The 10925-nt window shown below is 41.2% G+C and overlaps 1 protein-coding gene across 3 annotated transcripts in view; it reads right to left on the minus strand.

Annotated features, from left to right (window-relative positions):
- Positions 1-8731, minus strand: part of VPS45 (vacuolar protein sorting 45 homolog) — a 57099-nt gene extending 48368 nt beyond the window's left edge. For all 3 annotated transcript variants that reach the window (XM_080916459.1, XM_080916461.1, XM_080916460.1), the window contains exons 1-3: positions 8623-8731; positions 7884-8018; positions 4327-4387 (exon numbers count right to left, since the gene is read on the minus strand). In XM_080916459.1, coding sequence (XP_080772585.1) covers positions 4327-4387; positions 7884-8018; positions 8623-8715 — 289 coding nt within the window. In that variant the 5' untranslated portion in view covers positions 8716-8731. The remainder of the gene's footprint in view (positions 1-4326; positions 4388-7883; positions 8019-8622) is intronic.
- Between the last annotated feature and the right edge of the window lie 2194 nt (positions 8732-10925).

The following is a 10925-nucleotide window of genomic DNA, read 5'->3' on the forward strand; positions in this document are numbered from 1 at the left end:
CCGAAGACGTTGGAGGACACTCCAGACTCCAGCTGTACCGAGTGCTATGGACACACACTCAAATAGTGACCTTAAATGGTAATACAGGGAATAAAGCAAACCTTTCTCCTCACTGGTCTATGTAAGTTGTATTAATTAAAGATGAGAGAAGATTTTTTATAGAAACATTTTCATCTAAAACCCCCATGGAATATGAAGGATAGAAAATTTCCCCCTCCAACTCCTCATTGAGTAACCTGTAAACATTAATTTCACTAAATATCACCAGAAGAAACAACCAGGGAAACTATACAGAATCATCTATGTAGTATTGTTGCTAACCAGAAATCAAAATTTAATCTATTTCAGGTTCTTTATCCACTTACAGACTTACATGGATAAAGGGACATTTTTAACTTGAAGGAGTGTGGAAGAACTACCCCATGGTGATGAAACTAGGAAGATGGAGTCTATAGAAAACATAACTGCTTCCTCAGTAAACCAGCTGCTGCTGCTGTGAAGAAGAAATCCTACAGAAAATCAGGGAAACTCAGCATGTTGACTAGTAAGACTTGATGAATGGACCTTACTTTGGTTCAGACTCAAACAATGAAGAGATAGATACATGGGTAAATAGGTGGGTGGGTGGGTGGGTGGACAGACAGATGGATAAATGGATGGATAGGTGAGTGGATAGATGAACAGGTGGACAGACAGACAGACAGGAGAGAATTTGAAATCTGACAACTGAACTGAGCTCCTGAAAGTAGGAGTTACTTTTCATTTCTAGCCACATTAAAGATGCATAATGAAATGCTGATGAATAAATCTTATATGACATCTTAGATTCATTTAAAAAATATTGGTGGTAGAAGATGGGAGCATATTCAAGCTGGGTACATTGGAATTTATCATAATCATACTGTTCTGCGTATATGAATTTGACATTTTCTATAGTGCTTTAAAAATAGTTTTCCTTAATAAAAAGGGCCTGGTGAGTAAGAGATTTAGCAGACTTCAAATTATTAACAGTGAGGTGAGCAGCAAGCTTGTTTAGTGTTAAATTGTGCTAAAAGCCTATAATGAATAAAATTACAAAATAGTAATTTATTTAGTTTTCTTTAACCAAATAAAATTCTGAGATTGGTTGCTATTCCCTACAAATTTTAGTAGTTGATATTTTATAGAATTTAGTACTAATTTCCTTCTGCTTTGTAGATTTTTAGACCAAATCAAACAATCTTTATAAATACTAGACTTACTATTCCTTGTTGTGCAGGGATGCTGTGTGGAGGTCTTTTACTACACGACCCCATTCCACTTTCAGCAAAGAAATTCAGAAAAAATAATGCTTCTATTATACTGATTTAAAGACAGAACTCAAAGAAACAAATCATATATATACTCAAAACAAATATATATATATATATATATATATATATATATATGGCTGTAATTTGTAATTTGATTTTTAAAAAATACTAAAATGACTACACTTGGGCATAACCACATAAAGATCTAATACCTCAAAGACTAGGAAATAAGCAATTGGGAAATTAGCAAAACCTTGCCCCAAGGTTCTGACGGATGCAAAGTCTTTCTCTAGTGGAAGTTAGAATGCTGGCTGCTTGTGTGAAGACTAGCAACTGCAACTTGCTCCTCCTGATGTTTGCAGCTAGAGACTGCTCTCTCTCCTACAGAGATGTCCTGGGAACTAGCTAATCAGTGTTTTCCAACTGTCCTGATGCAACATTTTAACAGTTCTTCATGCTGTGCTGACCCCCAACCACAAAAGTATTTTCATTGTTACCTCATAACTGCAATCTTGACAGTTTTGAATTGTCATTGTTTTCAAAGGGGTCACAAGGGTGAGAACCACTGAGCTAAACCTATTATCCTTCCTGTTCACAGTAAACCCGCCCAGGTTCCTGGTGGTGTGGAGCTGGTGCTGCTCTGTCACTGTACATGCCCACCTAAGCCCAGCTTCTCTGCCTGTGTGTCTGTCCTTTCTTCAGTCCCCCACTGCTACTGGGTAGAGGCTCACACCTACCACGCTGGCTAAAACAGCGGCAAGTGTGCAGAGATCGTGGGTTACCCTGACACTGCTAGGAGGACCTGAAATGGTGTGGTTCCTCTGGAAAGCACTGAACATGCCACTACCACACTGCAGCACCTGTGCTGCTGGCTACCATTCATCCCAAATAAATGAGGCCATACTCGTGCAGAAACCCAGTCAGAGGTTTACAGCAGCGACATCTCAGGCAGTCAGACTGGAACATGTCAGAGGTCCTTTGGTGGTGAGTTAGTAAACATAGTGAACTTGGGTGTAAAGAGAGAGTCATTCATACACACAACAACCTGAGAACTGAGCTGAATGGAAAAAGCCAACCCCAAGTCAACGTATAGGAAGGAAAACAGAGAAGCGGTTGCCAGGGATAAGGATGGAGCTGGAGTAGACGTGGACATGGTCAATAAAAGGGTAACATAAGGGATCCTCGTAGGGACAGAAAGGCTGTGCTGCTTAACTGTGTCACGGTTAATATCCTGGTTGTGTCACTGCACCACTGTCCTGTTAGATGCTACATTAGGGGAGAGGGTAAAAGACACACAGGATCTCTGTCATTTTTATAACCAGTAACACTTTAATTTGTGTTCTGTGCCAATAGCACAATATCACTGTCTGGGTGAGTTAAAAAAAAAAAGAGCTCTATATTGGTTCATAGTTCTGGTGCAACGTTTAAGACCACGCCGTGAGGACCTCTCACAGGCAGTGGAGAGAAGTGCGGGGCCTCACATGGTGAGAGACAGAGACACCTGGCTTGACCGAAGACCCATTCTTAGGATGAGAAACTATTAAACATATTTTACCTGTTACATGATAGATGGTGTAAAGACTCTAATAAAATAAAAAAGTTTTTATAAGGTTTAAAATATTATTTAAAGTAAAGTTTTGGCATTAATAATAATAATTACTGTTATTAATCTTCTTTTGTTTTTCTGAGACAGGGTTTCTCTGTGTAGCCCTGGCTGTCCTAGAACTTGCTCTGTAGACCAGGCTGGCCTCAAACCTAGAGATCTGCCTGCCTCTGCCTCCAGGATGCTTGGATTAAAGGTGTGCGTCACCATTGGCATCATTAAATAGTAATGTATGGTGAAAGAAATACGTGTATCTTAGACAATAGTCTGATTCCCTAAAGCTTGAAAAGGTCTCCAAAGTTCTACTTTCTTTGTTTTTGAGACAAGGTCTCTCTATGTAGCTTTGGTTAGTCTGAGACTCAGTATTGTAGACCAGGGTGGGATCTGCCCGCCTCTGCTCCTGAGTGCTGGGAGCAGAAGTGCATCGCTATATCAAGCCTAAATGACCTAGTTTGCTCCCTAGTTTGGGAACCAGCACCAGACTTTACTAATTCTACAAAGAGCAATGGTGACCCCTAGAGGAGAACATTTGTAACTTCTGTGGCAGAATGAAAGAAAATCCAGATTAATTTTGAGTAGGCATGAACTGAGTTCATTTCCAGACTTCCACTCCTGCGTGCCCCCACGTGGTACAAGAGATGACTGCTTGGCGATGTGTCCTTTAACGAATCACATGAAACAAATACAATAAGCTCCCATATACCCTTCCCAAAACAAATTACTTTCTATACCTCAATTTAGAGGTGAAACAGGAGTAAGAAAACACCTTGATGGAGGAAAAATATGCAATTTGGCAACTTAAAACTTTTGGCTTATAAGTCAGCCTTTTAAAATTCAAATAGATGGCTCAGCGGTTAAGAGCACTGACTGCTCTTCCAGAGGTCCTGAGTTCAAATCCCAGCAACCACATGGTGGCTCACAGCCATCTGTAATGGGATCTGATGCCCTCTTCTGGTGTCTGAAGACAGCTTCAATGTACATAAAATAAATAAGTAAATAAATAAATCTTTAAACTGCAAAGTGAAATAAAACTTTTTATCTAAGCAATCACTGATGAATGGAAATTTGTTATTTTGATTTCAGAAAGGAATGATGGCAACTGACTAATTTTTAAAGCTTTATTCATATTTATTTTATATATATTTTGCCTGCATGTATGTCTGTGCCCCACATGTATGCAGTATCTGTGGAGGCCAGGAGAGGGCATTGGAACTTCTGGAACTGGATTAATAGATGGTTGTGAGCCACCATGTAGGTGCTGGGCATTTCTTAACAGCTGAGCTATGTGTCCAGTGTCCACAATTCTTTTAATACTTTGAACACACAAGCTTTTAAGTGATGAGTTCAATGAACTTTATGATAGAAGTTACTCAATATCATAGACTAGCTGGACATCCAGCCATGATTTGAAAAGTGAACTACAGTACTTACAAATAAAATATATGCTGTACTTGGGTCTTCGGAGCTCCTGGATCAGATAATCCACGTTCTCCTGGAAATCGAAGAATAGGCAAAGCATGAGCAGAGGTGGGTCAGTACAGGGTAAGAAAGGCTGGCACGACGGCTCAGCAGAGAGAGCATCAGCTGCCACGTCTGACCACCTGAGCTGAGTCCCCATCATGGACCCAGTGGGAGGAGAGAACTGGCTCCTGCCGACTGTCCTGCAACCTCCATAAATGTAACATCGAAAAATCAAATCAATTCAGTACCGTGCCTGATTTACTCAAAGTCTAACAGTGTGCTGAGTATACACTGGGTAATGAGGGCTGAAAAAAAAAACATTAATCAGAATCTTGTACACAATTTCATATACATAAGTATGTTAAATGTAAGTTGCCTATACTATCTTGATTAAATAATGTAAAACTAAAGGACACATGCTGAAATATGACATAAAATTGCTCCTGCAAATCTCCTTCAAGCTTATTGTACTCATCTGATCCAGTTTCTTACTTAAAATACCACAATGTGTATCGTTCCTTAAAAACAAGAAAAAACATAGTATATTTACTTTGGATTTTAATGTATTGGAGTCTAAGAGCTCACTACAATATTCATGAAGTATGTGTAAGTATGAGCCTGAGATCCCCTGAGTGTGTGTTTGTACAACAGCTGCCAGTGGAGGGCAGAGGCATCAGACTCCACTTGGGCTCAAGTTACAGGTGGTTGTGAGCTGCCTAACACAAGGTGCTGGGTGTCAAACTTGAGTTGTCTGTAAGAGCAGTACCCAGTCTTCACTAATGAGACATCGCTTCTGCCCAGTTCTTTTTAACAAAACATGAGAATTCTAATCACAGACCATTCTAAAGAACAGTTGATCTGGTTTTTTTTAATACCAGAATACATGGTTAAATTTAAAATTAAATCAGGTCTAAAAACTAAAATTCGTGGAGACAAAAAGGCTCTACGGCTTGATTGTGTCCCTGTTAATATATTTTAAATCAAACACTTCAAAATTGTTTAAATCATGCCATTAAGTGCTAAAAAATAGTTTTAAGAACTGCACAATGCAACTGGGGGTGGTGCTGTGCACAAATCCCAGCACTCACATCAGGCAGAAACCAGGAGGATGTGGGTTGGAAGTCAGCCTGGAAAACACAGCCAGACCCTGTCTGACAGCAAGCAAGCAAACAGGAATTACCACACCTACTCAGTGGGGGAAAAGTCATCATGTTATTATTTAGATTTAAACTACTGAAAGTTCTCTTTATAAGTATGTATATTATGTTATTAAGAAATGTATTTATTTGCATGTGTATCTGTGTAAGCATGTATGTGTGTGGGTGTGCGTATACTGGGAGGCCAGAAAAGGGTGTTGGGTGTCCTCTTCTATAACTTTCTGCCTGTTTCTTTGAGGCAGAGTCTCACCCTGAGCCTAGGGTTTCCATTTCTTGGCTAGGCTGAAAGCCAGAAAATTCCGAGATCTGGTCTCCACTCCCCTTGGACCTGGGGTAAAGGTATATGGGAATGCCCAGGTAGTTATGTGGTACTGGGATCTAAACTTTGGTTCTCATAATTACTCAGCAAGTGACCCTGACTGCTGAGCCATTCTCCAGACCCCTTTCGTTGTTGACTTTGAACTTCAGATTCTCTTGCCTCAACTCCCCAAGAGCTGGAATCGTAGGCATGTCAAGCTCACTTTATAATATCAAAGACAGTTTTTAACAATTAGTCTAAGTTTAACATTACTTCTTTTTAAGGCCAAGTAAAAAGGTAAAAAATATGATAATGAACTAAGTCATCTCTAAGACCCTTCTTGATGACCAAAAATTCATGTCTGAAAGCTACAAATGTGAAAACCTCCACATTAATTTAGCAACTATTTCTTAAGCATCTTTTATGTAGCACACACTGTGGGAACCAGTGGGATGGACAACCGGATACAGTTTCTGCTATCATGGAGCTTATTGTGATAGGTGGGCTAGGTATCAATCACAAATCCCATGTAACTTGGTCAAGTAAGTATTACGTCTGTGATCCTAGAATTCAGGAGGCAAAGACAGTGGGGGGGGGGGGGAGATTATTGCAAAATAGTAGCCAGCCAGGACTACACAGTGAAACCCTGTGGAAGGACAAACACCTTCAACTGTGACCAGAGACAGAGAGGAAGGTGGTGCTGGTTATAAGAGAGATGTCTGAATGTCCAGTAAGGCCAGGGAAGACTTGCTTGAAGAAGTAACGAAGTTCCAGGCAGAGGGAGGAGTCCATGCAAAGACCATGTGGCCCAGCAGAACATGAGAATAGAAGTGGACTGAAGGCTAGTGTAGCTGAGGTACAGAGGGGCAAAGAGGCTCAACAAGTGACAGGAACTAGACCATGCTGGACTCTGCAGTCAACAAGGAAGGGATCTATTTTTACCATTCAAATGGGCAGTCATTCGGTGATTTCAAGCAGTACGACAAAAATCAGGTTTGCATTTGGCAAAGTGTACAATGCACACGTATGATAAAGGCACACCGGAGGTGACAAACTTGAATGAATGTGGGACTAGAGAAAATAAAGCCAGGCACGGCGGCAGACAGTTACAATACTAGCACTTGGTGGCAGAGGCAGGATTGCCACAAATGTGAGGCCAGCCTGAATTTTAGCATGAGTTCCAGGTCAGCTAGGCCTGATTCAAAACAAAAAAGTTAAGAATATTAAAAAAAAAAAAAAAAAAGTAGAACAGGGGTTTTGTTTGTTCTTTTGTTTAAAACAAACAAGGGTGTGGGAGAGATGAGATGGTTCAGTGGGTAAGTCTGACTATATGAATTTGAGTCCTGGGACTCAGAAGGCAGGAAAGAACCAACTCCTGAAGGCGTTCTCTATCCTCCACATGCAGCCTTTGGCGCACCCCATCCCCACCCCAACTATATAATCTTAGTGTAAAGATGGCACTGAAGCCAGGTTTGCAAGTTGATGTACAAGCGCTAAAAAATGGCATATGAATTTTTAGAGGAAGTGAACAGAAAAAAGAAAGAAACGAATTATGTCGAGGGATGACAATAAAAATTGGCTATAATGCAGGACGAGAACTGGAGCACAGGAAGGTTAGATATGTAAAGAAAGACCAAACTGGCCAAAGGAGGGCCTTTCCACTCTAGGCCACTGGGTTTAACTGTAGGAGTCAGACTGAGCCACTATAGCAATCACTGAGTGGTAGGTGGAAATAAGAAAGGTTCACGATAGTGAGAGCTGTAGGAAGGAGATGTGACGGTGGGTGTTCAGCGCTAGGTACGGAGGTCAAGCCAGCACTAAAGTGATCTAGGTTCCCAGAGTTAGTGGCTTTGGAAATAGCTATTAATCTAAAAGATATCTAGAAGGAAAACCTGGCTGTGAGGGGTGAACAGAGGCATGGAAAGGAGAGGAAGGAAGGTCACAACTCTGACAAAACAGGATAATTATGATGCCACAAATGATGGTAACACAAATTTATTTTGCCTTCTTAACGTTTTCGGATCAGTACTCCGCATTTGCCTGCAGAGATGGCAGCTCAGTTTGTGTAGTACCTTGGTAGGTCGAAGGAAACAAATTGCTTTCAGATGTTTCATGATCTCTCGATTTTGAGAATCAATTCGTTCGAAGAGGTATACTTCCTTCTGCAGAATCTCTGACTGTGTGTAGACCATACTCACTATACCAGTCTGCAAAGCAAAAGAACGGACTAAGATTATACTAGCCCAGACAAATAAAAATGCGCGTCCGTAGCTCAGTTACACCTTTTGTCATTAATACTTGACTAGGTAATTTAAACTCTAATATACAGAATAATATTTACTGAATATGCAAAACAGGCTGTAATGTGTTAGAATGAAAACCTACTACTCTCTCGAAACACAAACAACTCAGAAACTTCTAAAGAGGATTTTCTCCATTCCTTTACAGCTTTTTTTTTTTTTTTAAGGTTGTGGCCAACAAATAACCTGTCATTTCAGCTTGAGCACCAACAATTTACTTTTAAAAACAACGCTGAGTGAAATGTCAGTGTTGCCCTACTAAAGTCCTCCCTGTGTCACCAATAACAACTTACTTCTTGGCAGACACTCTTTCAGATATAAGAAGTCTCTCAGCACCGGTTAGAGCCGGTTAGACTGCACACCCACTGGGAAAGCTTTATACAACTTTTCCAGTGCCAAACAGACGTGGCCATCGTCCTTAGTGAAATGCTAAGTCCTACAGTGGAACGGGACCAGCAATTCTAAGGGAGGGAGAGCTTCCTTTATAAATAGTGAGCAAAAGCGAACTCACCGTTTCTTTATCCATGAGAAGTACCTTCATGCCGGGCCCGCTGTCCTCTATCATTTTGGAAATATACTGCTTCACAGCAAAGACCACGTTCATTGTGGCGAATTGACAGGTGCCCCACAGCCCTTCCCACCCACTTCCCAGGCTGAATTAACCTCAGGCCTGTTGGGTCTCAGCTGCTTCCGGTCGACAAAGCCCCGGCTTCCGGGAGTCCGGGTAGCTACGATACTGGGAATTGTAGTTCCTCCCTGGAGTCGCAGAACTAGACTCAGCCACTAAGCGCCGGTGCCGTTCCCGACGCAGCTCTCGTGGGGAGGAAAGGCAACCTGTTCGCTCAGACCGGCGCTGTGCTGGCTTCCGGTCCTGCGTTAAGGAGCGATTGGAGCGCCGTGGGAGACAGCTGTCTCAGACAGAGGAACCGTCGAGCGTGGCTATGCTTACTGTTTTTGCCGAACATCTTTTCTGGAGACCCGCATGGGAACCCACGGATGTCATCGTAGCACTGAGCAAGCTGGGGCAGCGGGGCCCTGGGTTCCAGACAAGTCTGTGCTGCATAGCAAGTTCTCTGATAGCTCAGGCTAGGTTACAGAGGGAGACCCCGTTTTCGAAAGGATCCAAAGTAGCATCATGGGACCGTACTTTGTATTTAGTAGATCGTGGAGTGAGACTCAACTGGGTTTCCTAAAGAGAATAGGGGAGCTGGAATTCATCACATGGTTGTTGAAGGAAAAAACAAAGGGAACGCTATTTAGGGATGTTGTACGAAAGACCTTAGAGACCCCAGGAAGGCACGGATCTTCGACCGACCCTCTCCTACTCAGGACCACAAGGACTGAGAGCCCACAGCGCCCAAAGCACTAACTTTCTCTGGCTTGCAGGGACACCGAGTTTCTAGGGCCCCTGAAATAGAATGGGGCAGTTAATTCATTGGGGCTGAAGCAAACTGGCTTGAGAATTTAAAGGAAAACACGTTTTCATCTAAGAAGTAATGAATGATTAGCAATAAAACGGTTCTTTAAAAGTCAGTTTTCAGAAAGCTCAACAGATCACACAGGTCTATTACCACACTTCTGAACAAGGTGTTCCTCAGCTTACAATGGAGAACCGTAAAACCACAAAGACAAATAATTACAACAATCATTGACTATTAGTGCTTCCAACATTTCCACCAAAATAATGATGTGTGTGAGAGGGGAGAAAGAGACTTTAAGAGTGGAACCCGAATAGGCAGAGTATTGGAATACAAGGGAATGAATACAAGGAACGCAAAACAGAAGGACTATTTAGTAGAGGAAGGGAACCAGGGAGCTTTGGGAAACGTGGTGTGAGTAGAGGGGCCGGAGGCAGGAAGAAGGGGAACAAACTGAAACAAGATACAACTGTAATGTGTATAAATGCCATTATGAAACTCATTATGAATGCTAATTTAAAAATTAAAATCAACACAGCACCACTAAATACGAGTCCTTTCAACATACTGTAAGAAATATGCGGTTAAATAGAACAAAAGAACCTAATCAGGTTGTGCAAATTATTTGAAGTTTCCAAATCCTTTGAGGAAGACCAGAAGTCACTTGAAATACAGATATTTGTCAGTTCTAGAATTGTGAAAATTGTTCTTTTCAGTTTTCCAGTCAAGTAAATAAAACTTCCCACTGGGTATATCACAGTTTTTGAGGCTTCCTTTCTTCTTTTTGTTTGAAAAAGGTTTTACTATGTAACACAGGCTGACTTTGAACTTGTGATCCTCCTGCCTCAGTGTCTCCTGCGCTGGAGATACTGGTATACACATATGTTTTGACAGACGCCTTAAAGCTTTACATCCAATGAGTCAGTGGTATATTAACTACACACAAATGAGATCTAATGTTATATATAAAATCATGTTTTATCAATTAAAAAGTTCATGGAGTCAACAAAGAAAATAAAATTTACCCATAAATCTAGCAAGTTATTGGTATCTGAAAAACCACCATCTCCAGTTTCCCTTGGACTCGGTTTCTTTACCTGGGCTACAATATAGTATGTCATATTTTTTCAACTTTCTATATTTTAAGAGAATAAACTAGCAGTGGTGGCACAGGACTTTAATCCCAGCACTCAGGAGGCAGAGGCAGGCAGATCTCTTGAGTTGTCAGATTACAGTTGTAAGAGATGCGTGGAAAGAGATCTTTAGTTACTTATATTCAGATAGGCATGACTTTTTGAAGGAGAGGAAAATACCTACTTTGACAAAGTTTACTAATTCTATTTCCTATAAAACTCCATGTAGGCCAATGACAGCAAGTAACTGTAGCCATAAGCAT

Source organism: Micromys minutus, assembly GCF_963924665.1.
Source record: "Micromys minutus genome assembly, chromosome: 4".
NCBI lineage: Eukaryota > Metazoa > Chordata > Mammalia > Rodentia > Muridae > Micromys > Micromys minutus.